Source organism: Oncorhynchus keta, chromosome 12 (genome assembly GCF_023373465.1).
Source record: "Oncorhynchus keta strain PuntledgeMale-10-30-2019 chromosome 12, Oket_V2, whole genome shotgun sequence".
NCBI classification, from domain to species: domain Eukaryota; kingdom Metazoa; phylum Chordata; class Actinopteri; order Salmoniformes; family Salmonidae; genus Oncorhynchus; species Oncorhynchus keta.
In genome coordinates, this window is record NC_068432.1 from 49,966,453 (window position 1) to 49,993,214 (window position 26,762).

Consider the following 26,762-nt stretch of genomic DNA (forward strand, 5'->3'; position numbering starts at 1 on the left):
CACGCAGTGAGACAATCACAGTCAGTAGTAATACATGGTTGTTGAGGAGGCTTCTCTGTAGCCACTGGCCAAACTCAAGGTAGGCCAAACAGATTCCTAGATTTTTATCACACAGTTGTATATTTCTGATGTTTTTCTACTATTTGGTCTTTTAACCAATCAGATCTTTTGTCTATAATTGGGCTGCCTATGTAAACACAGCCTAAGTCTCCTCACCTAGAACTGCAATACTCAAAGTAGCTAGACTATACTGCCTGTCTGGTACACATATTGAATGCAGTGAGGTGGTGTTGCTATGGTGATTGTTTGTTGTGATCCAGACCTGGTTCCTGTTTGGAAACAGTCCATGCCATTGTACCCCATCCTAGATCCCCAGCGTTGGTTAGTCGTGTGTGTGTGTGTGTGGAATGTGGTTGAGCAGTAGTCTGGTGGCCTACTCTACAGTAGTATGGGGTTTGGAAAGAAGGGTGTGTCTTGTTGGCAGTAAATATGATTCATCTTGCCTACGGAGTTTTAAAAAATAAGACTAATTTGACATTTCGAGGCACCCTCTGTAGGACTGCCAGGGACCTCGTGATACCATATTATCATGATACTTGGGTGCTGATACAATGTGTGTTACGACTCTATATATTGTAATTCGATGTTCCAAACATTGCTCACCCATATGTCTGCTGCAGAGGGACAAGATGGAGACATGAGAAAACAAGTTTTGATCAGTCATGGAAATACTAGCGCAGACATTTTCTCTGCTCCCTATTTAAAAACAAGATGGAGAATAAGCTATGAAGGAAAAATACTGGTATTTCGGTTCAGATGCAGCCAACTAGCGCCAACTAGCCCCCCCTTCAAGAGGCTGATGAAATTTGGCTTGACCCATAAGACCCTCACAAACTTCTGCAGATGCACCAAATGAGAGCATTCTGCACCGCCTGCAACACTGCCTGCCCTCCAGGAGATCTACAGCACCCGGTGTCACAAGAAGGCCAAGAAGATCAAGGACCTCAGCCACCTGAGCCATGGCCTGTTCACCCTGCTACCATCTAGAAGGCAGAGTCAGTACAGGTGCATCAAATCTGGGAACGAGAGACTGAAAGAAGCTGTTTATCTCCAGGCCATCAGGCTGTTAGTCATCATTAGCCGGCCTTGGTACCCTGCCCAGAACCTTAGACACTGTCCCTTCAGAGACTGCTGCCCTATATACATAGTCATTGAACACTGGTCACTTGAATAATGTTTACATACTGTTTTACCCACTTCATATGTACATTGTAGACAGTTTTTCCATACATTATCTATACTGAAGAACAAACTTCAATGATTTTACTGAGTTACAATTCATAAAAGGAAATTGGTCCATTTAAATACCTTTTTTTATTAGGCCCTAATTTATAGATTAGTATACCTAATTTACTAGCTAGTTAGCTAGAAAGCTAAATGGTTAGCTTACGCCAGATTGGACGGAGTCTGGACAAAGTGAGGGAAATTGTCTCGGAGAAACTGAAGATATATCACAGGAAGATCTGAGTTGTAGTGTGCCCATAGGACTGGAAAACCCACCACCGGCTCAGGTGACAGGCCGATAGTCGCCAAGTTCCTGAGGTTCAAGGACAAGGTAGCGGTTCTGGAAAGAGCCAAGAACTTGAAAGGAGTGTACATCTTCTGCAACGAGGATTACCCTGAAGCTGTGGGCCAGAAGAGAAAATAACTATCCCAGCCATGAAAGCTGCCAGAGCGTGTGGGGACATTGCTCACATCTGATATGACCGGCTCATTGTCCACCCTCCCTCCCAGGAGCCTGGAAGGAATGAGAGAGCCAAGCCTATGGGTAATGTAGCTTCAACGCTGCAGCACACACACACCAAATGATTAATGGACTAAATGTATATTTAGCTTTGTTTGCTCTTTTCCATATTACGTCTATCTTGGAGAAGCTACCCAAGAAAGGGCTGAAAATAGCCCATATTAATATGTAACCTTAGAAATAAGGTTCATGAAATCAATAACTTGCTAACATCTGATAGCATACATATATTAGTCGTTTCTGAGACTCACTTAGATCATTAATTTGATACAGCAGTAGTAACAGGAATGCTTATGGGGGAGGTGTTGCTATATATATTCAGAGCCATATCCCAGTAACGCTTAGAGAAAATCTCATGTCAAGTGTTATTGAAGTGTTGTGGTTTTCACCTGCCTCATCTAAAGCCTATTATTTTGGGGTTGTTGCTATAGGCCACCAAGTGCCAACAGTCAGTATCTAAATAATGTGTGTGAAATGCCCGATGGTATAAACACGAGGTGTACTTTCTTTTGGACCTGAATATTGGCTGTCTTTCATCAAGCTGTCTGCTCAAGAGGAATCTTCACTAACCAGTGTCAGGTTATTAATCAACCTACCAGGGTGTTTACAAACACTACAGGAACAAGATCGTCCACATGCATTGATCACATTTTTACTAATACTGTAAGAACTCTCTTCTAAAGCTGTATACACACACATTGGATGTAATGATGACAATATAGTGACTATATCTAGGACAACCAAAGTTCCTAAAGCTGGGCCTAAAATAGTCACAGCAAAAACTTTTCTATGATCTAACACTATGTGAATGATGTAAAAAAAAATGTGTTGGTCTGATGTGATTTTAATAAGGAACATCCAGACGCTGCGCCTTTAATTAATTTATGAAATGGCTTCTTCCAATTATTGATAAACATGCAACTGTTAAACTAACTTTTAAAACTGGCTCCATGGATTGATGAGGAATTGAAAAATGGTATGGTTGAAAGATGTTGGAGAGGGGGGGGGGACTGGCTAAGTCTGGCCTTGTCAGCTCGGGGTTTGAACTTGCAACCTTCCGGTTACTAGTCCAACGCTCTAACCACTAGGCTACCCTGCCGTCCACTTAACAAAAATAAGAAACTGTTATGAAGCCAATATCAATGATATGGGAAATAACTTTGGCATACTTTAAATTACGTTATGGGTAGAAAGACGAATTGAACTCCATTGAATCAGATGGCTTATTCATCACAAAACTATGTAATGTTGGCTATTATTTTAATGATTACCTCATTGGCAAAGTGGGCGAACTTAAGCAGTTAATGCCAACAACGAAGAGCGAGCCATCGTATTCAGGCATAAAAAAACGAATAATGAAAGAAAAGCACTAAGTTATAATTTTGTAAAGTTAGTGTGGGACAGGTGGAAAATTATTTCCCAATACTGAACTCCTGGCATTGACAACTCACACGGAAGCCAAACCGGCTGCGCGCGTGCGCCATCGTGCATCAATTTATTTTGTCCCCCCACACCAAACGCGATCACGACACGCAGGTTAAAATATCTAAACAAACTGAACCAATTACATTCATTTGGGAACAGGTCGAAAAGCATTAAACATGTATGGCAATATAGCTAGCTTGCATTTTCTAGCTAATTTGTCCTTGGATATAAACATTGAGTTATTTTACCTGAAATGCACAAGGTCCTCTACTCCGACAATTAATCCACACACAAAACGGTCAACCGAATAATTTCTAGTCATCTCTCCACCTTCCAGGCTTTTTCATCTTTGAACTTATATGGTGATAGGCATCTAAACTTTCATAGTATTACCACTACGGCCAGCAACACAGTTCGTCTTTCAATCACCATGTGGGTATAAGCAATGAGGAGATGGAACGTGGGTACCTGCTTCTATAAACCAATGAGGAGATAGAGGCAGGACTTGCAGCACGATCTGCGTCACAAATAGAACTGACTTCTATTTTATCCCTTGGCAACGCAGACGCTCGTTGGCGCGCGCAATAATTGAATAATATAGATTTCTAAATTTTCTAAATTCATTTTTTAACGTGCAGTGTAGTCAGGATATTAGATGAAAAGCTACTGAGGATGGTAGCTGACTCTATAGCCACTCCTGTCTGTCATGTCTTCAATAGAGGAAAGAGGGAAGTCTTTGTCCTCAGGCCTGGAGGGAAGCCAAAGTCATTCCGCTACCCGTGAGTGGTAAAGCGGCCTTTACGTGCTCTAACAGCAGAGCCATAAGCTTGCTTCCAGCTCTTAGCAAACAGTTGGGATTTTTTTGGGACCAAATACAATGCTATTGCTCAGTAAACAAATGAACAGACTTTTAGCATGCTTGTAGAAAAAGGCAATCAACATGTTCTGACTGCACTGATACACATGACTGACGATAAGAAGATTGTGGGAGCTGTACTGTTAGATTTCAGTGCAGCCTTTGAAATTATTGACCATAACCTGTTGAGAACTTGTTTTATGGCTTTTCAACCTTTGCTATATCATGGATTCAGAGCTATGTATCTAATAGAACTCAGAAGGTTTTCTTTAATGGAATATCAAACATGTAGGCCCTCCTGGTTTATAAAATATATTTACCGATGACACGCCACTGGTATTAAAGCCTTTTGTGTATGTATTTGAGATTCTTCAAAGTAGCCACCCTTTGCCTTGACAGCTTTGCACACTCTTGGCATTTTCTCAACCAGTTTCATGAGGTAGTCACCTGGAATGCATTTCAATTAACAGGTGTGCCTTGTTTAAAAGTGAATTTGTGGAATTTCTTAATGCCAATCAGTTGTGTTGTGATGAGGTAGGGGTGGTATACAGAAGATGGCCCTATTTGGTAAAATACCATGTCCATATTATGGCAAGAACAGCTCAAATAAGCAAAGGGAAACGACAGTCTTTAAGACATTAAAATAAGTCAATCTGGAAAATTTCAAGAACTTTTAAAGTTGGTTTTTGCAACTTCACTTGAACAATCAAGCGCCATGATGAAACTGGCTCGCATGAGGACTGCCACAGGAAAGGAAGACCCAGAGTTCATTAGCGTTAGTTGCACCTCAGATTGCAACCCAAATAAATAAGTTCAAGTAACAGACACATCTCAACATCAACTGTTCAGAGGAGACTGCGTGAATCAGGCCTTCATGGTAAAATTGTTGCAAAGGAACCACAACTAAAGGATGCCAATAAGTAGAGACTTGCCGGGGTCAAGAAACACGAGCAATGAACATTAGACCGGTGGAAATCTGAGCTTTGTCTTTGTGAGACGCAGAGTAGGTGAACGGATTATCTCCACGTGTGTGGTTCCCACCGTGAAGCATGGAGGTGATGGTGCTTTGCTCGTGACACTGATTTATTTAGAATTCAAGGCACACGCTACCACAGCGTTCTGCAGCGACATCCCATCTGCTTTGCGCTTAGTCCCACTATCATTTGTTTTTGAAAAGGTCAATGACCCAGCACACCTCCAGGCTGTGTAAGGGCTATTTGACCAAGAATGAGAGTGATGAGTGCTGCATCAGATGACCTGGCCTCCACAATCGCCCAACCTCAACCCAATTGAGATGGTTTGGGGGGAGTTGGACCACAGAGTGAAAAGCAGCCAACAAGTGCTCAGCATATGTGGGAACTACTTCAAACTGTTGAAAAAGCATTCCTCGTGAAGCTGGTTGAGAGAATGCCAAGAGTGCAAAGCTGTCAAGGCAAAGGGTGGCTACTTAAGAAATGAAAAATTATTACTACATGATTCCATGTGTTATTTCATCGTTTTGATATCTTCAATATTATTCTAAAATAGTAAAAATAAAAACCCTTGAGTGAACAGGTGTCCAAACTTGACTGGTACTGTACATGTTAGCAACCACAGTTAATGAGGTCACCGAAGCCCATAACGAAGAGTTTTGGAATGGGTGGGCAGTATTAAGCTCGTCCTGAACATCTCTTACAACTTAAAGCGTTGTATTTGGTACAATCATTCCCTAAGCGCTAGACCTCTGCTGAATCTGGTAGTGAATGGTGTGGCTGTTGAACAAGTTGAGGAAACTAAATTGCTTTTTGTAACCTTGGCTTGTAAACTGTCATGGTTAGAACCATATAGATTCAGTGGTTGTAAAGATAGGGAAAGGTCAGTCCGTAGTGATGTTCTGCTTTTTTGACACACTACACAAAGCAAGTCCTGTTGTCTCTAGTTTTATCTTGATTATTGTCCAGTCATGTGGTCAAGTGCTGTTAAAAAATACAGTTAAGCTTTAGCTGGCCCATTTGTAATCAGAGAGCTGATTATAAATACTATACTACTATAAATACAATGCATGCCAGTCTCTCCTGGCTAAGAATTGAGTAGCGACTGTCTGCATCACTTCTTCTTTTTATAAGAACGTGTTGATAAAGCACAGCTCTGAAACGCACACTTACCACACCAGATATGCCACCAAGGGTCTCTTCACAGTCCCCAAATCCAGAACAAATTCAAGAAGACATTCAGTATTATATAGAGCCCTTATTGCATGCAACTCTGTTCCATCTCATATTGCTCAAATAAACACCAAAACCTGTTTTTTTTAACGGATACATCGACACCACATGACACACGGCCTCTCCCTTATTTGACCTAGATAGTTTGCGTGTATGTATTGATATTAGAGGTCGGGCGATTTTATGGTTTTTAAACTATTTTAAAATTATTTTAATATATATTTGTAATAATGACAATTACAACGATACCGAATGAAAGAGTGCGATATGTGCCATGTAAGAAAGCTAATGTTTAAGTTCCTTGCTCGGAACATGAGAACATATGAAATGCTGGTGGTTCCTTTTAACATGAGTCATCAATATTCCCAGGTAAGAAGTTTTAGGTTGTAGTTATTATACTATTTCAATTCAAGGGCTTTATTGGCATGGGAAACATGTGTTAACATTGCCAAAGCAAGTGAGGTAGATGATAGATAATTTCTCTCTATACCATTTGTATTTCATATATACCTTTTGACTATTGGATGTTCTAATAGGTGTTCTAATTGCCACCCTATTGGATGTTCTAATAGGTGTTCTAATTGCCACCCTATTGGATGTTCTAATAGGTGTTCTAATTGCCACCCTATTGGATGTTCTAATAGGTGTTCTAATTGCCACCCTATTGGATGTTCTAATAGGTGTTCTAATTGCCACCCTATTGGATGTTCTAATAGGTGTTCTAATTGCCACCCTATTGGATGTTCTAATAGGTGTTCTAATTGCCACCCTATTGGATGTTCTAATAGGTGTTCTAATTGCCACCCTATTGGATGTTCTAATAGGTGTTCTAATTGCCACCCTATTGGATGTTCTAATAGGTGTTCTAATTGCCACCCTATTGGATGTTCTAATAGGTGTTCTAATTGCCACCCTATTGGATGTTCTAATAGGTGTTCTAATTGCCACCCTATTGGATGTTCTAATAGGTGTTCTAATTGCCACCCTATTGGATGTTCTAATAGGTGTTCTAATTGCCACCCTATTGGATGTTCTAATAGGTGTTCTAATTGCCACCCTATTGGATGTTCTAATAGGTGTTCTAACTGCCACCCTATTGGATGTTCTAATAGGTGTTCTAATTGCCACCCTATTGGATGTTCTAATAGGTGTTCTAATTGCCACCCTATTGGATGTTCTAATAGGTGTTCTAATTGGCAGCATAATCTCGGGAGTTGATAGGCTTGAAGTCATAAACGGCGCAATGCTTGAAGCATTGTGAAGAGCTGCTGGCAAATGCATGCTGTTTGAATGAATGCTTACGAGCCTGCTGCTGCCGACCACAGTCAGACTGCTCTATCAAATCATAGACTTAATTATAATATAATAAAACACAGAAATATACGAGCCTTAGGTTAATAGTAATATGGTCAAATCCGGAAACTATCATTTCGAAAACAAAACGTTTTATTCTTTCAGTGAAATACGGAACCGTTTCGTATGTACACTGCTCAAAATAATAAAGGGAACACTAAAATAACACATCCTCGATCTGAATGAATGAAATATTCTTATTAAATACTTTTTTCTTTACATAGTTGAATGTGTTGACAACAAAATCACACAAATTATCAATGGAAATCAAATTTATCAACCCATGGAGGTCTGGATTTGGAGTCAAACTCAAAACCACACTGCAGGCTGATCCAACTCAAAATGAGGCTCAGTAGTGTGTGTGGCCTCCACGTGCCTGTATGACCTCCCTACAACGCCTGGGCATGCTCCTGATGAGGTGGCAGATGGTCTCCTGAGGGATCTCCTCCCAGACCTGGACTAAAGCATCCGCCAACTCCTGGACAGTCTGTGGTGCAACGTGGCGTTGGTGGATGGAGTGAGACATGATGTCCCAGATGTGCTCATTTGGATTCAGGTCTGGGGAACGGGCAGGCCAGTCCATAGCATCAATGCCTTCCTCTTGCAGGAACTGCTGACACACTCCAGCCACATGAGGTGTAGCATTGTCTTGCATTAGGAGGAACCCAGGGCCAACCGCACCAGCATATGGTCTCACAAGGGATCTGAGGATCTCATCTCGGTACTTAATGGCAGTCAGGCTACCTCTGGCGAGCACATGGAGGAATGCACAAAGAAATGCCAGCCCACACCATGACTGACCCACCGCCAAACCGGTCATGCTGGAGGATGTTGCAGGCAGCAGAACATTCTCCACGGCGTCTCCAGACTCTGTCACGTCTGTCACATGTGCTCAGTGTGAACCTGCTTTCATCTGTGAAGAGCACAGGACGCCAGTGGCGGATTTGCCAATCTTTGTGTCCTCTGGCAAATGCCAAACGTCCTGCACGGTGTTGGGCTGTAAGCACAACCCCCACCTGTGGACGTCTGGCCCTCATACCACCCTCATGGAGTCTGTTTCTGACCTTTTGAGCAGACACATGCACATTTGTGTCCTGCTGGAGGTCATTTTGCAGGGCTCTGGCAGTGCTCCTCCTGCTCCTCCTTGCACAAAGTCGGAGGTAGCGGTCCTGCTGCTGGGTTGTTGCCATCCTACGGCCTCCTCCACGTCTCCTGATGTACTGGCCTGTCTCCTGGTAGCGCCTCCATGCTCTGGACACTGCGCTGACAGGCACAGCAAACCTTGCCACAGCTCGCATTGATGTGCCATCCTGGATGAGCTGCACTACCTGAGCCACTTGTGTGGGTTGTAGACTCCGTCTCATGCTACCACTAGAGTGAACGCACCGCCAGCATTCAAAAGTGACCAAAACATCAGCCAGGAAGCATAGGAACTGAGAAGTGGTATGTGGTCACCACCTGCAGAACCACTCCTTTATTGGGGGTGTCTTGCTAATTGCCTATAATTTCCACCTGTTGTCTATTCCATTTGCACAACAGCATGTGAAATGTATTGTCAATCAGTGTTGCTTCCTAAGTGGACAGTTTGATTTCACAGAAGTGTGATTGACTTGGAGTTACATTGTTTTTTAAGTGTTCCCTTTATTTTTTTGAGCAGTGTATTCATATTCCGGACTCTCTTTGCTCTTTTTTTATACTGCTCATTCTTTCTTAATTATTTTATAAATGGATGTGTGTGTTGCTAGATATTGCTGCTCTGTTGTAGCTAGAAACTTAAGCATTTCGCTGCACCTGCGATAACATCCACAAATCTGTGTATGCCACATACAGTGGGGCAAAAAAAAGCTCCCTCAAGATTTTCTATGGGGTTGAGATCTGGAGACTGGCTAGGCCAATCCAGGACCTTGAAATGCTTCATACGAAGCCACTTCTTCGTTGCCTGGGCGGTGTGTTTGGGATCATTGTCATGCTGAAAGACCCAGCCACGTTTCATCTTCAATGCCCTTGATGATGGAAGGAGGTTTTCACTCAAAATCTCACGATACATGGCCCCATTCATTCTTTCCTTTACACGGATCAGTCGTCCTGGTCCCTTTGCAGAAAACCAGCCCCAAAGCATGATGTTTCCACCCCCATGCTTCACAGTAGGTATGGTGTTCTTTGGATGCAACTCAGCATTCTTTGTCCTCCAAACACGACGAGTTGAGTTTTTACCAAAAAGTTATATTTTGGTTTCATCTGACCATATGACATTCTCCCAATCTTCTTCTGGATCATCCAAATGCTCTCTAGCAAACTTCAGACGGGCCTGGACATGTACTGGCTTAAGCAGGGGGACATGTCTGGCACTGCAGGATTTGAGTCCCTGGCGGCGTAGTGTGTTACTGATGGTAGGCTTTGTTACTTTGGTCCCAGCTCTCTGCAGGTCATTCACTCGGCCCCCCCATTTTGACCCCACGGGGTGAGATCTTGCGTGGAGCCCCAGACCGAGGGAGATTATTAGTGGTCTTGTATGTCTTCCATTTCCTAATAATTGCTCCCACAGTTGATTTCTTCAAACCAAGCTGATTACCTATTGCAGATTCAGTCTTCCCAGCCTGGTGAAGGTCTACAATTTTGTTTCTGTTGTCCTTTGACAGCTCTTTGGTCTTGGCCATAGTGGAGTTTGGAGTGTGACTGTTTGAGGTTGTGGACAGGTGTCTTTTATACTGATAACAAGTTCAAACAGGTGCCATTAATACAGGTAATGAGTGGAGGACAGAGGAGCCTCTTAAAGAAGTTGTTACAGGTCTGTGAGAGCCAGAAATCTTGATTGTTTGTAGGTGACCAAATACTTATTTTCCACCATCATTTGCAAATAAATTCATTAGAAATCATCCTACAATGTGATTTTCTGGGGGGGGTTCTCTTTTTGTCTGTCATAGTTGAAGTGTACCTACCTATGATGAAAATTACAGGCCTCATCTTTTTTAAGTGGGAGAACTTGCACAATTGGTGTCTGACTAAATACTTTTTTGCCCCACTGTATAAACTTTGATTTACATGTTAGGTTGGGATGCCCCTCTCTCTTTGCCCAGCTCCAGGTAGTGTAGTTCTGTCTGAGCAGTAGGAGCCAGCTAACACACACTCCTCCTCTTCTAAAGACTAAATCCTTGATGTGTCTATATCTACATTTAATGACCTAGTCAGCAATGGTTGGCTAAGTATTAAGTGGCTCTCCGGTCCAGGCTGTGTTTGTGCTGCGGTGTGGCATTGTTCACTCCAACAGAGGGAAAAGCCCCACCCCACCCCTCCACGCTTAGTGCTGTTTGTGTGGTAGCCAGCCAGGCAGCTATTGACCTCAGCTGCCACTGAGAGCTTGCCAGCAGCAGTTCTCCACTCAGCCCTCCCTTCAGCAGCACAATACATTTGCTTTGTCATCACCACCTTACGTAACTATCGCTGTGACCTGAGTGAAGACCACTTTTAGTCCTCTTATCTGAAACATGGAAACCTGAGGAGGGGGGTTAAAAACAACGAAAGACTTGTCACACAACACCATGTTTTGTGCTGAAGCTTTTTGTTGTTGAGAAGAATTACCGTATCGGGGACATAATCCCTTCCATAGTTTTTTTATAAACAAATATTTCACTTCCAAGATGGTATGTTGGAGTACAGTAGTTGTTAGGCACTAACCCCAAACCACTGTTATGGTGCAGCAGTAGTCTGAGGAGAGAAGTCTGATTGTAATTGCCTGTGGTTTGACATTCTACTGTTTTGTGGTGTTTGTCCCAAAATGGCACCCTATCCCCTACATAGTGCACTACTTTTGATTAGAAACCATAGGGCCCTGGTCAAAAATAGTGCTCTATATGGGGAATTTGGGGACGTAGCCTAGGAGTCGGTGGGTAAGCGTCTGAGTGCTGTTATGTTGATGAGTCAGTCAGACAGACAAAACAAATGAAACCCCTACACGGTTGAATTAAAACTAATTAACTCACTGTTTTGTGTAGAGGGGTGCTTGAACTATGCAAGCGACTTCATCTTAACCACATTACACTCTTGAGTAATGCAACAATTAACAAGCATGTGCAGACGAGGGGCTACAGTCCTTTCATTTTTAGCTTCGAGACAAAAGCTCAGAGTTGCTAACAGCATGTCTTCATCAAGTAACATTAGCCTATTCAAAAATGCATATTCATATGAGAGGGTTAATCCTTACAGTACACTTACTGTACAACATTACAACAAACCAGACTGCATTTTTAGCAATGTGATGCAAATCATTACATATGGTAACAGCAAATTGTGACGGAAAACGGGGATGTAAGTGAATTCACTGCTGATTTGCATCAGGCTGTTTCATATGGAAGCTATACCCACCACCAAATAGGATTTGTCAACGTTCTGCCGTCTGATCAACTGCAGCCTCCTGATGACAACCACAGGTAGCCTAGAGCAGCCTCCTGATGACAACCACAGGTAGCCTAGAGCAGCCTCCTGATGACAACCACAGGTAGCCTAGAGCAGCCTCCTGATGACAACCACAGGTAGCCTAGAGCAGCCTCCTGACGACAACCACAGGTAGCCTAGAGCAGCCTACTGACGACAACCACAGGTAGCCTAGAGCAGCCTCCTGATGACAACCACAGGTAGCCTAGAGCAGCCTCCTGACGACAACCACAGGTAGCCTAGAGCAGCCTCCTGATGACAACCACAGGTAGCCTAGAGCAGCCTCCTGATGACAACCACAGGTAGCCTAGAGCAGCCTCCTGATGACAACCACAGGTAGCCTAGAGCAGCCTCCTGATGACAACCACAGGTAGCCTAGAGCAGCCTCCTGATGACAACCACAGGTAGCCTAGAGCAGCCTCCTGATGACAACCACAGGTAGCCTAGAGCAGCCTACTGACGACAACCACAGGTAGCCTGATGACAACCACAGGTAGCCTAGAGCAGCCTACTGACGACAACCACAGGTAGCCTAGAGCAGCCTACTGATGACAACCACAGGTAGCCTAGAGCAGCCTCCTGATGACAACCACAGGTAGCCTAGAGCAGCCTACTGATGACAACCACAGGTAGCCTAGAGCAGCCTCCTGACGACAACCACTAGCCTAGAGCAGAGACAACCACAGGTAGCCTAGAGCAGCCTCCTGATGACAACCACAGGTAGCCTAGAGCAGCCTCCTGATGACAACCACAGGTAGCCTAGAGCAGCAGCCTCCTGATGACAACCACAGGTAGCCTAGAGCAGCCTCCTGATGACAACCACAGGTAGCCTAGAGCAGCCTACTGACGACAACCACAGGTAGCCTAGAGCAGCCTACTGACGACAACCACAGGTAGCCTAGACCAGCCTACTGACGACAACCACAGGTAGCCTAGAGCAGCCTCCTGATGACAACCACAGGTAGCCTAGAGCAGCCTACTGACGACAACCACAGGTAGCCTAGAGCAGCCTACTGACGACAACCACAGGTAGCCTAGAGCAGCCTACTGACGACAACCACAGGTAGCCTAGAGCAGCCTACTGACGACAACCACAGGCCTAGAGCAGCCTAGAGCAGCCTACTGACGACAACCACAGGTAGCCTAGAGCAGCCTACTGACGACAACCACAGGTAGCCTAGAGCAGCCTCCTGACGACAACCACAGGTAGCCTAGAGCAGCCTCCTGACGACAACCACAGGTAGCCTAGAGCAGCCTCCTGACGACAACCACAGGTAGCCTAGAGCAGCCTACTGACGACAACCACAGGTAGCCTAGAGCAGCCTACTGACGACAACCACAGGTAGCCTAGAGCAGCCTACTGACGACAACCACAGGTAGCCTAGAGCAGCCTACTGACGACAACCACAGGTAGCCTAGAGCAGCCTACTGACGACAACCACAGGTAGCCTAGAGCAGCCTACTGACGACAACCACAGGTAGCCTAGAGCAGCCTACTGACGACAACCACAGGTAGCCTAGAGCAGCCTACTGACGACAACCACAGGTAGCCTAGAGCAGCCTACTGACGACAACCACAGGTAGCCTAGAGCAGCCTACTGAGACAACCACAGGTAGCCTAGAGCAGCCTACTGACGACAACCACAGGTAGCCTAGAGCAGCCTACTGACGACAACCACAGGTAGCCTAGAGCAGCCCTAGAGCAGCCTACTGACGACAACCACAGGTAGCCTAGAGCAGCCTACTGACGACAACCCAGGTAGCCTAGAGCAGCCTCCTGACGACAACCACAGGTAGCCTAGAGCAGCCTCCTGACGACAACCACAGGTAGCCTAGAGCAGCCTCCTGACGACAACCACAGGTAGCCTAGAGCAGCCTCCTGACGACAACCACAGGTAGCCTAGAGCAGCCTCCTGACGACAACCACAGGAGCCGACAACCACAGGTAGCCTAGAGCAGCCTCCTGACGACAACCACAGGTAGCCTAGAGCAGCCTCCTGACGACAACCACAGGTAGCCTAGAGCAGCCTCCTGACGACAACCACAGGTAGCCTAGAGCAGCCTCCTGACGACAACCACAGGTAGCCTAGAGCAGCCTCCTGACGACAACCACAGGTAGCCTAGAGCAGCCTCCTGACGACAACCACAGGTAGCCTAGAGCAGCCTCCTGACGACAACCACAGGTAGCCTAGAGCAGCCTCCTGACGACAACCACAGGTAGCCTAGAGCAGCCTCCTGACGACAACCACAGGTAGCCTAGAGCAGCCTCCTGACGACAACCACAGGTAGCCTAGAGCAGCCTCCTGACGACAACCACAGGTAGCCTAGAGCAGCCTCCTGACGACAACCACAGGTAGCCTAGAGCAGCCTCCTGACGACAACCACAGGTAGCCTAGAGCAGCCTCCTGACGACAACCACAGGTAGCCTAGAGCAGCCTACTGACGACAACCACAGGTAGCCTAGAGCAGCCTACTGACGACAACCACAGGTAGCCTAGAGCAGCCTCCTGACGACAACCACAGGTAGCCTAGAGCAGCCTCCTGACGACAACCACAGGTAGCCTAGAGCAGCCTCCCTGACGACAACCACAGGTAGCCTAGAGCAGCCTCCTGACAACCACAGGACAACCACAGGTAGCCTAGAGCAGCCTCCTGACGACAACCACAGGTAGCCTAGAGCAGCCTCCTGACGACAACCACAGGTAGCCTAGAGCAGCCTCCTGACGACAACCACAGGTAGCCTAGAGCAGCCTCCTGACGACAACCACAGGTAGCCTAGAGCAGCCTACCGATGACAACCACAGCTGCAGGAAGCCTAGATCCAATCTGGTACAGGGGAAAGCTATGTATTTATAGCCTAAAATAGGCCAATTTTATTTGTGTTCTAAGAAAATGTGAATGATCAAATTAGGTTTATATTCAAGCTTCAGGTGGTTAGGCTACCTACTTCTTTTTAATCCAAGATGATTGACTGGAATGAATCAATCAATGCAATAGTGATGAAATACTGAGTTTTTTTTTAAAATTACAGATGCAAAGGTCTTCACGATGCAACCCTGCATACAGCCAGTTCAGTCAACCCTGTACATTTTTGTCCAATCGCAGTTGTCTCTTTTTCGGTGTAAAGGGTCTGGAGTTGGTTAGGTTAAATACAATTTACCCACTACCTCTGGGACCCGTGGTGACACCTCTGAAATCACCACACAATGTTACAAATGAAAGACCATACAAATAGGATATGTTGACTGTATCGTCATAAAAATAAAAAATAAATATATATATATATATATTAAAAAGCTGGTGATTAGGATGGGTTCCATAGTTTTAGGCAGCTACTGCAGAATTTAACATGCTGTTACTGCACTTTTCAGTTAAACTAAAATAGTCAGACCATTTCCACATTTTCAGATTTGACAAAAATCTGCTGCACTCCACCAAGCAGGCCTTTATGGTAGAGTGGCCAGACGGAAGCAAACTCCTCACTCAGTAAAGGTACCATATTGCCATACTTGAGTAAAAGTAAAGATACCTTAATAGAAAATGAGTCAAGTAAAAATGGAAGTCACCCTTTAAAAAAAAGTTTTAAATATACTTAGGTATCAAAAGTAAGAGTATAAATCATTTCAAAAGTAAGAGTATAAATCATTTAAAATTCCTGATGTTAAGTAAACTAGATGGCACTTAATTTTTTAAACATTTTTAATATTACAGATAGCCCCTGGCTATCCAACGATCAGGCATAATTTACAAACAAAGCATTTGTGTTTAGTGAGTCCATCAGATCAGAGGCAGTAGGGATGACATGGGATGTTTTCTTGATGAATGCATATATTTGACCATTTTCCTGTCCTGCTAAGCATTCAAAAAAAGTACTTTTGGGTGTTAGTGAAAATGTATGGATTAAAAAGTATGTTTATTTTCTTTAGGGATGTAGAGTAGTAAATGTTGTCAAATATAAACTCGGCAATAAAAGAAACGTTCCTTATTCAGGACCCCGTCTTCCAAAGATAATTCGTAAAAATCCAAATAACTTCACAGATCTTCATTGTAAAGGGTTTAAACACTGTTTCCCCATGCTTGTTCAATGAACCATAAACAATTAATGAACATGCACCTGTAGAACGGTTGTTAATTGCCTACCGTCAGTAAGCTGTTAGTGTCTTAAGGTCACAGTTATGAAAACTTAGGACACTAAAGAGGCATTTCTACTGACTCTGAAAAACACCAAAGGAATGATGCCCAGGGTCTCTGCTCATCTGCGTGAACGTGCCTGTGTGGGGATGTTTTTCAGCGGCAGTGACTGGGAGATTTGTTAGGATCAAGGGAAAGATCAGTTGAGCAAAGTACAGAGTGATCCTTGATGAAAACATGCTCTTTGAGTGGCCCAACCAGAGCCCGGTCTTGAACCCAATCGAACATCTCCGGAAATACTTGAAAATAGCTGAGATCCTTGATGAAAACCTGCTCAGGACCTCAGACTGGGGTAAAGGTTCACCTTCCAACAGGACAACGACCCTAAGCACACAGTCAAGACAACACATGAGTGGCTTCGGGGCAAGTCTCTGAATGTCCTTGAGTGGCCAAGTAAGACCTCAGACATGAACCAGATCGACCATCTCTGGAGAGACCTGAAAATAGCTGTGCAGCAACGCTCCCCATCCAACCTGACAGAGCTTGAGAGGATCTGCAGAGAAGAATGGGAGAAACTCCCCAAATACAGGCGTGCCAAGCTTGTAGCGTCATACCCAAGAATACTCGGCTGTAATTGTTGCCAAAGGTGCTTTTCAACAAAGTACTGAGTTAAGGGTCTGAATACTTTTGTAAATATGATACTTCCTGTTTTTAACTTTTTTTTTTTATTCATGTCTTGTCGTTGTGTGGTATTGTGTGTAAATTGACCGGGGGTCTGAATACTTTCCCGAGTGCACTGTATGTGCCTTCTGTTTCAGTCTACAATGCCCACAAGCTTCATTAGAACAGAGTGGATGAGAACACAGACACTAAGACTGGGGGGGAAAGAACCTCAATGATGAGCTGCTTTTCTACACAGAATTTTTTTTTTTTTTTTTTTTATGATTGCCTGATGATCTTCTGAACTTCCCAAAACCTTTCTGATGTAGTTCAGTCACTTCAAACCATAGTTATTTCACAATAAAAGACAGTCAAAAGTACTGCTAGACTGATTTGTAATTGACTGTCATAACCCCAATTTAAAATAATTTTAAAAAATTAAATAAAAAAAATTGCCACTAGATTATATCACTTTTCTACATAGTGTGGTCACATATCTATATATATATATATATATCAAAATGGGGCCACGGGTCAAATATGTTTGGGAACCCCTGGTCTAGCTTTTATTTTGGTGATTTGTTAGTTCCCAAAGATGGTTATTTAATAATATACTGGTCCATGATATCTACTTTTTTTACCCTGGTTGTAGTAGTTTAATTTTACACTTGAAAGCATATTGTCATCCCAATGTATAGTTTTTATTTTATTTTTTTTAAGATTAACACTGTTTGGACTTAGGCGACCCTGAAAAAAACACTTAGGTGACCCGGCCAAGGATTACAATGGCAGAAAAATCCCCGACATGTTGTAATTTAGGCCTACATCTTTTAAAAGTCTGTCTTTGGTACACTTATTGGCTTCTGAAACCAGTCAGTTGAAATGTTTCACTGAAAACTGCTTGGCTCAGCTGACTAAGCTGAAGTGACAACAGAATACTGTTGTTTGTGTTGTCAGAATGTTAATCTGATAAAATAATTTGATGCGCGCTACATCGTTCCTGCCTTTTTTACATTCCTATCAATGAATAGCCTAAATCATGTAAGCCTTAGTTGACATGTCTGTGCACTCGAGACATTGCTGTTCTTATAAGAAACAACTTAAAACATTGCTGTAAACAATTATCCCAAATCTTGAACATGTATTATTTGTTTGTGTGACATACAATGACGAGAGAAGAACTAAAAATGTTAAATATGAAAGTCGACCTAAAAAAGGCAAATTCTTTGATTGTCCGAACTTTAACTGAAATCCTGTGACCATCTTTGAGCTCTGAGATTCCAATCATGGATGACACACACACACACACCCTGTCCTGGCCTCAGTCTGACCTCTGAGAAGGGGCCTCTTCTCAAGCTCACTGGACTGTATCAGGGGTGTGTGTGTGTGCGTGTGTGTGTCAGGGAAAGTCACTTGATCGTAGTTGTTTCAGTGCATTTACCACCATGCATGTATGTGTTTTGTTCAAGCTTCCCCTATTGGCTGGTTTCTGTGTCACTCAAACAGTGTTGTGCTGCCTTCCAGACGCTGTCACATGAAGCTGACTGTGTGGAAGACATTCTGAGGGTAAGCACTTCTCAAATCTTTACTAATGAATCGTGTAGAGGTGGAGGTTGCTCAGTTTGCTAGTGTTCATTATCATCGTGGCTAAAAGAGGGATTTAGTTGCTGAGCACATGGCCACTTTTCACATTCCTGTGTTAAATCCAACCCATGTTTAAAGAGCTAGCTAGCATTTATTCAGGACAGAACCCCACTTCATGTGCTGTATGAATGAGTCATAGGATTCCTGCTGGATAGGGTAGTTAGTCCTCCTTGTCCTGCTGGATAGGGTAGTTAGTCCTCCTCGTCCTCACTGGGTCCTGCTGGATAGGATAGTTAGTCCTCCTCATCCTGCTGGATAGGGTAGTTAGTCCTCCTCACTGAGTCCTGCTGGGTAGGGTAGTTAGTCCTCCTCTCTGAGTCCTGCTGGGTAGGGTAGTTAGTCCTCCTCACTGGGTAGGGTAGTTAGTCCTCCTCGTCCTTCTCTCTGGGTCCTGCTGAGTAGGGTAGTTAGTCCTCCTCGCTGAGTAGGGTAGTTAGTCCTCCACTGGGTAGGGTAGTTAGTCCTCCTCGTCCTCCTCTCTGGGTCCTGCTGGGTAGGGTAGTTAGTCCTCCTCGCTGGGTAGGGTAGTTAGTCCTCCTCGACCTCCTCACCGGGTCCTGCTGGGTAGGGTAGTTAGTCCTCCTCGACCTCCTCACTGGGTCCTGCTGGGTAGGGTAGTTAGTCCTCCTCTCTGGGTCCTGCTGGGTAGGGTAGTTAGTCTTCCTCGCTGGGTAGGGTAGTTAGTCCTCCTCGACCTCCTCACTGGGTCCTGCTGGGTAGGGTAGTTAGTCCTGCTGGGTAGGGTAGTTAGTCCTCCTCGCTGGGTAGGGTAGTTAGTCCTCCTCGACCTCCTCTCTGGGTCCTGCTGGGTAGGGTAGTTAGTCCTCCTCGTCCTCCTCACTGGGTCCTGCTGGGTAGGGTCGTTAGTACTCCTCGCTGGGTAGGGTCGTTAGTACTCCTCGCTGGGTCCTGCTGGGTAGGGTAGTTAGTCCTCCTCGCTGGGTAGGATAGTTAGTCCTCCTCGACCCCCTCACTGGGTCCTGCTGGGTAGGGTAGTTAGTCCTGCTGGGTAGGGTAGTTAGTCCTCCTCAACCTCCTCACTGGGTCCTGCTGAGTAGGGTAGTTAGTCCTGCTGGGTTCGGGTAGTTAGTTCTTGTCCTGCTGGGTAGGGTAGTTAGTCCTCTCTGGGTCCTGCTGGGTAGGGTAGTTAGTCCTCCTCGCTGGGTAGGGTTGTTAGTCCTGCTGGGTACGGTAGTTAGTCCTCCTCAACCTCCTCACTGGGTCCTGCTGAGTAGGGTAGTTAGTCCTCTCTGGGTCCTGCTGGGTAGGGTAGTTAGTCCTCCTCACTGGGTTGACTCCCCTCTCTCTCTGCCTCCTTCAGGAAATGACCCACTCCTGGCCTCCTCTCCTGACTGCCATCCAGACACCCAGCACAGTTGAGCCCTCCAAGTTCTCCTTCCCAGTCAAGGTGAGCCTGAAGGCCCTCTGCGTTGCCTTAGATGCACAACCTACTGCAACTACACACTATTGTATTAGCTTTAGGTATTCAACCTTAAACACTTCAGGCCATGGGTTCTACTCTACTAGCAACTTAGAATCCCCCCCAAAAAAAAATGTTACACGCGTGTTCCACTCAGTCAGTCATTCACAGCACCTACATTACATATGTTAATCATCAGTAGTCTGTTGTGAGGGAAAGCCTCCCTTGTCGTGTGTGTGTCACTAAGGCTGGTTGCCTCAACTTTGTCCCCTCACAGGAAGCACAGCATGTCCCACCTGCGTCTCCAGGACAAAGTAAGTCGATGTGGAGGATTGGGAGTGTATACTCACTGGATATACCATATTACAACACGTTAATGTGGGGGATTGGGAGTGTATACTCACTGGATATACCATATTACAACACGTTAATGTGGGGGATTGGGAGTCTATACTCACTGGATATACCATATTACAACACGTTAATGTGGGGGATTGGGAGTGTATACTCACTGGATATACCATATTACAACACGTTAATGTGGGGGATTGGGAGTCTATACTCACTGGATATACCATATTACAACACGTTAATGTGGGGGATTGGGAGTGTATACTCACTGGATATACCATATTACAACACGTTAATGTGGGGGATTGGGACTCTATACTCACTGGATATACCATATTACAACACGTTAATGTGGGGGATTGGGAGTGTATACTCACTGGATATACCATATTACAACACGTTAATGTGGGGGATTGGGACTCTATACTCACTGGATATACCATATTACAACACGTTAATGTGGGGGATTGGGAGTCTATACTCACTGGATATACCATATTACAACATGAAGTTAAACACTAGCTCAGCAATGTACTTCTCAAAGTAGAACAAGGCTTTTATTAGCTCATTGGCAGTTGATGGGGGGTCGCTCTTGTGCAGCCCTGTTTCCGTGGTTGTGCTGTAAATGCCAGCTGGGTGCCCTCTCTTGCTTTATATACATTTGTTTCTCTGTGTGTGTGTCTTGCTCTCTCTCCTTCCTTCCCTTTCAGTCCTCTCTCTTTCTCAATCCACCACAACGACACCTTCCCTTTCACTCCTCTCTCTTTCTCAATCCACCACAACGACACCTTCCCTTTCACTCCTCTCTCTTTCTCAATCCACCACAACGACACCTTCCCTTTCACTCCTCTCTCTTTCTCAATCCACCTCAACGACACCTTCCCTTTCACTCCTCTCTCTTTCTCAATCCACCACAACGACACCTTCCCTTTCACTCCTCTCTCTTTCTCAATCCACCACAACGACACCTTCCCTTTTGGTGTCAGATTGTATTATGGTGTCAGATTGTATTATCCTCATGACAGAGGAGACTTTTTAAAAACCCTCCCATGGCCTCTTAACATCAAAACTACTGGAGAATGGTCACTTCCTCCACTCCTGTCGCTCGCCCTCTTTTGCCCGCTCGCTCGCCCTCTTTCGCTCGCTCGCCCTCTCTTTTGCTCGCTCGCTCGCTCACTCTCTCTTTCGCTCGCTCGAACTCTTGCTCGCTCACACTCTCTTTCGCTCGCTCGAACTCTTGCTCGCTCACACTCCCTTTTTCGCTCGCTCGAACTCTTGCTCGCTCACACTCTCTCTTTCGCTCGCTCGAACTCTTGCTCGCTCATATTCTCTTTCGCTCGCTCGAACTCTTGCTCGCTCACACTCGATCTTTCGCAAGCTCGCCCTCTCTTTTGCTCGCTCGCTCACACTCGATCTTTCGCCCGCTCGCCCTCTCTTTTGCTCGCTCGCTCATACTCTATTTTTCGCTCGCCCGAACTCTTGCTCGCTCACGCTCTCTTTTTCGCTCGCTCGCCCTCTCACCCTCTATCTTTTGTCATCGCCGGCGGACGCCGTCACAAACACTTAAACCTCTGGTCCCCCGCAGTTAGAAAGTTGTTGATCACAACCATGTTGTTCATCTCCCCGTCTATTGAACTGGATGGCCAAGAAATAATAAACCGCTAGCTTCTCTCAAATGAGCTCTGACCCTTGATTGACCTCGTATGCCTGGATCTCCTCCACTGAGCTCTCTGATTTGGTGACCGGCCGTGACGCTGTTTATTGCTGCGTGCTTTATTCTGTCTGCGTTTTTAGTAATGATGTTTTGGTGTTCCCTCTTCTCTTCCCAGAACACTATGGATCACCTCCACTAGCCCCGCCCTCCATCTGTCAACAGAGCTCATGGTGAGTATACCCTTCTCACCCTGTGTCAAGTCCCCAACGAGGGGCTACGCTGTGCCCCAGGCCCTGGCCTTCCGTTCGGGTTGAAAACGTTGCGGTGACCCTATGTAAGTGTGTATAGATAACCCCACCCTGCTCTCAGATTAGAGGTTTCACCGGCAGATTTTTAAAATGTATTTATTTAGTTGAATTTTACCCCTTTTTCTCCCCAATTTCGTGGTATCCATTTTTTTTTTGTAGTAGCTACTATCTTGTCTCATCGCTACAACTCCTGTACGGGCTCGGGAGAGACGAAGGCTGAAAGTCTTGCGTCCTCCGATACACAACCCAACCAAGCCGCAATGCTTCTTAACACAGCGCACATCCAACCCGGAAGCCAGCCGCACCAATGTGTCGGAGGAAACACCGTGCACCTGGCAATCTTGGTTAGCTCGCACTGCGCCCAGCCCGCCACAGGAGTCGCTGGTGCGCGATGAGACAAGGATATCCCTACCGGCCAAGCCCTCCCTAACCTGGACGACGCTAGGCCAATTGTGCGTCGCCCCACGGACCTCCCGGTCGCGGCCGGTTACGACAAAGCCAGGGTCTCTGGTGGCACAGCTGGCGCTGCAGTACAGCGCCCTTGACCACTGCGCCACCCGGGAGGCCCTTCACCAGCAGATTTTACCACCCTGCTCACAGATTAGAGATTTCACCGGCAGGGACACATAGCAGGAGCCTCTGCCACATATTCTCTCTTTACAGACTGAGCCTGCAGAGGGCCACACAGCCGTTTGTGTCACCGTTTCTTATCTGAACACCTTTCTGTGTGTTGTAGTAGAACACAGCTGGGAGATTCCCATCCCGTCTCTTTAACGTCAGTGAGGACATGGTAAAAAAAAAAAACAGCCGCGAAATTACATACCAAAACTATTGAGATGAGATGAAGTCCCCTTACAATATGACATACAAAAACGCCATGTCATGCATGCACCTCACCTGTGTGTGATGGGGACCTCCGAAACAAAGTGTCCCCCAAGTGACCTCCCCCCCACACACACACAACACCTGAGCACAGGAAGGAGTTGAGGGCTCGGGCTAGTGGGCCCCAAGCGTAAACGGCTTCTGTTGGTGTATGCACCCAGGGGACAGTCCTATTACAATAGACAGGTGGGTTGACAAATTATTTCTAGCTACAGGTTGGGTGGAGGGTGAAAGAGCTCTACCGTGTCATTTACATTTACATTTAAGTCATTTAGCAGACGCCCTTATCCAGAGCGACTTACAAATTGGTGCATTCACCTTATGACATCCAGTGGAACAGCCACTTTACAATAGTGCATCTAAATCTTTTAGGGGGGTGAGAAGGATTACTTATCCTATCCTAGGTATTCCTTAAAGAGGTGGGGTTTCAGGTGTCTCCGGAAGGTGGTCCTGGCGTCGTGAGGGAGTTTGTTCCACCATTGGGGGGCCAGAGCAGCGAACAGTTTTGACTGGGCTGAGCGGGAACTGTACTTCCTCAGTGGTAGGGAGGCGAGCAGGCCAGAGGTGGATGAACGCAGTGCCCTTGTTTGGGTGTAGGGCCTGATCAGAGCCTGGAGGTACTGAGGTGCCGTTCCCCTCACAGCTCCGTAGGCAAGCACCATGGTCTTGTAGCGGATGCGAGCTTCAACTGGAAGCCAGTGGAGAGAGCGGAGGAGCGGGGTGACGTGGAGAGAACTTGGGAAGGTTGAACACCAGACGGGCTGCGGCGTTCTGGATGAGTTGTAGGGGTTTAATGGCACAGGCAGGGAGCCCAGCCAACAGCGAGTTGCAGTAATCCAGACGGGAGATGACAAGTGCCTGGATTAGGACCTGCGCCGCTTCCTGTGTGAGGCAGGGTCGTACTCTGCGGATGTTGTAGAGCATGAACCTACAGGAACGGGCCACCGCCTTGATGTTAGTTGAGAACGACAGGGTGTTGTCCAGGATCACGCCAAGGTTCTTAGCGCTCTGGGAGGAGGACACAATGGAGTTGTCAACCGTGATGGCGAGATCATGGAACGGGCAGTCCTTCCCGGGAGGAAGAGCAGCTCCGTCTTGCCGAGGTTCAGCTTGAGGTGGTGATCCGTCATCCACACTGATATGTCTGCCAGACATGCAGAGATGCGATTCGCCACCTGGTCATCAGAAGGGGGAAAGGAGAAGATTAATTGTGTGTCGTCTGCATAGCAATGATAGGAGAGACCATGTGAGGTTATGACAGAGCCAAGTGACTTGGTGTATAGTGAGAATAGGAGAGGGCCTAGAACAAGAGCCCTGGGGGACACCATTGGTGAGGAGACAGATTCTCGCCACGCCACCTGGTAGGAGCGACCTGTCAGGTAGGACGCAATCCAAGCGTGGGCCGCGCCGGAGATGCCCAACTCGGAGAGGGTGGAGAGGAGGATCTGATGGTTCACAGTATCGAAGGCAGCCGATAGGTCTAGAAGGATGAGAGCAGAGGAGAGAGAGTTAGCTTTATCAGTGCGGAGCGCCTCCATGATACAGAGAAGAGCAGTCTCAGTTGAATGACTAGTCTTGAAACCTGACTGATTAGGATCAAGAAGGTCATTCTGAGAGAGATAGCGGGAGAGCTGGCCAAGGACGGCACGTTCAAGAGTTTTGGAGAGAAAAGAAAGAAGGGATACTGGTCTGTAGTTGTTGACATCGGAGGGATCGAGTGTAGGTTTTTTCAGAAGGGGTGCAACTCTCGCTCTCTTGAAGACGGAAGGGACGTGGCCAGCGGTCAGGGATGAGTTGATGAGCGAGGTGAGGTAAGGGAGAAGGTCTCCGGAAATGGTCTGGAGAAGAGAGGAGGGGATAGGGTCAAGCGGGCAGGTTGTTGGGCGGCCGGCCGTCAAGCGGCCGCCCTTTCACTCACCTACACCTTGTTTTTAATTAATTGTATTCTCTTTTTTTTTTCAACCCTTCATCAACACAATATTTAGTGACCCTAAACTCGTCCGCCCCGCTGATATAACCACGGTTGACCACTGGTTATGAGTCAACACGCGCATCATTATCCTCCGCTCAACTCTTAGGGAGCCAAATATTTTGTGTCCATCTCTTGTCAAATTGCAGCTATACCACCTAGCCTAGGCTATATGAATTTGTGTAGGTAGCCCTCAACACAGGGTTTATAGCGACGTTGCAGGGGAAAATCAACATCTTAACTAGGGCTGTTCTGGTGACCGTATTAACGCCTCACCGGGAGTCATGACCGCAGTAAAATACAGGTTTGGTGGATGGTGAACGAGCTTTACAGTATCCCCCTTTTCACTCACCTACACCTGAAAACCGGAAGGTTCCCAAATCTCCACAGAGGAACTCTGGAGCTCTGTCAGAGTGACAGGCATGCCTGCAGGATTTATTTTTGCCTGCTTTTAGATGTGTTCCTGCTTATCACTTCCAACATTTTGGTAGGCTAATTGTTAGTCAACATTGTCTATAATTATATACATACAGCTTCTCTTCTGTCATTATATGTTGCCCTAGAAGACTAAATCAACCCTTGCTCACCAGAATGTCATAAATCGATAGAATGAATGCTTCAATTTAGTTTGACAACTGTGTAAAGTTTTCCTTGTCATCTCTGCTTCTTTCGTGGAGCAAAGACGTTTAAGGGACCGGGGAGAAAATGCAATAACAAAAAAATATTTTCAGTCTTAACTTTTGACCGGTGGTAAGGAAATAGAAATCTGTGAAAAACGACTCAACATGTTTCTGATAATATTTCAGTTTGGCCTGGATGAATAGTATACATTTAAAATATCAGCTTTTAGGACATTGGTGAAGAAATTACCTCTACAGATGATATCGAACTGCACATTCACACTCTCTCAAAATTCTGAAGGAAAGAAATCATATTTCTCCACTCTTGTTCCCGAAGTGAAAATGTTGCCTTTAATTTGGTGTGTCATGATAATGCAAGGAATGCTTAATTCTGCAGGAGTTAAGATTAAGGCAATGTGAGAGGTTCAAGACGTACAGTCCACTGTCCAGATTTCAGTTTACATTTCACCCATCTGAACAGTATCCCTGCAAGTTCCCTTAGCACTATTAGAAGTACCCGTCTTGTGACTGTCGAATATGTATAGCGCCTCACAATCATCACGCAAAACATCACTGCTATCATCCTTTTTTTACCACGTCGCCAAATCTTTAGCAAACATTTATTTATTTTCAACTCTCTTTTTCTTTTACTGAATTAAATTCCGACATTGTAGGCAGGCTATTTGTAGGCAGGCTATTTGTAGGCAGGCTATTTGTAGGCAGGCTATTTGTAGGCAGGCTATTTGGCGTGAGTGCAGTTATGCCTTAGGCTTTAGTCAATGATGCCAGATAGCTGAAAATAAATGCCTAAATATATACATTTCACAAGAATTATACATTTATGGTTTTTAAGGAATTGTATTCTCTTTATTCAACCTGCCCGCCCACCCTTCATCCACACAATATTTAGTGACCCTAAACTCGTCCGCCCCGCTGATATAACCACGGTTGACCACTGGTTATGAGTCAACACACGCATCTTTATCCTCCGCTCACTCTTAGGGGGCCAAATATTTTGCTAGCTCATGGAATGTGTCCCATCTCTTGTCA

General features: G+C 45.6%; 1 protein-coding gene across 2 annotated transcripts in view; it reads left to right on the top strand.

Annotated features, from left to right (window-relative positions):
- The window catches only part of LOC118391635 (AF4/FMR2 family member 1-like), a 72,703-nt gene that overhangs the window by 23,639 nt on the left and 22,302 nt on the right, over positions 1 to 26,762 (top strand). For both annotated transcript variants that reach the window (XM_052458567.1, XM_052458566.1), the window contains exons 4-7: positions 18,389 to 18,430; positions 19,830 to 19,916; positions 20,206 to 20,242; positions 22,109 to 22,163. In XM_052458567.1, the coding sequence (XP_052314527.1) occupies positions 18,389 to 18,430; positions 19,830 to 19,916; positions 20,206 to 20,242; positions 22,109 to 22,163 (221 nt within the window). The remainder of the gene's footprint in view (positions 1 to 18,388; positions 18,431 to 19,829; positions 19,917 to 20,205; positions 20,243 to 22,108; positions 22,164 to 26,762) is intronic.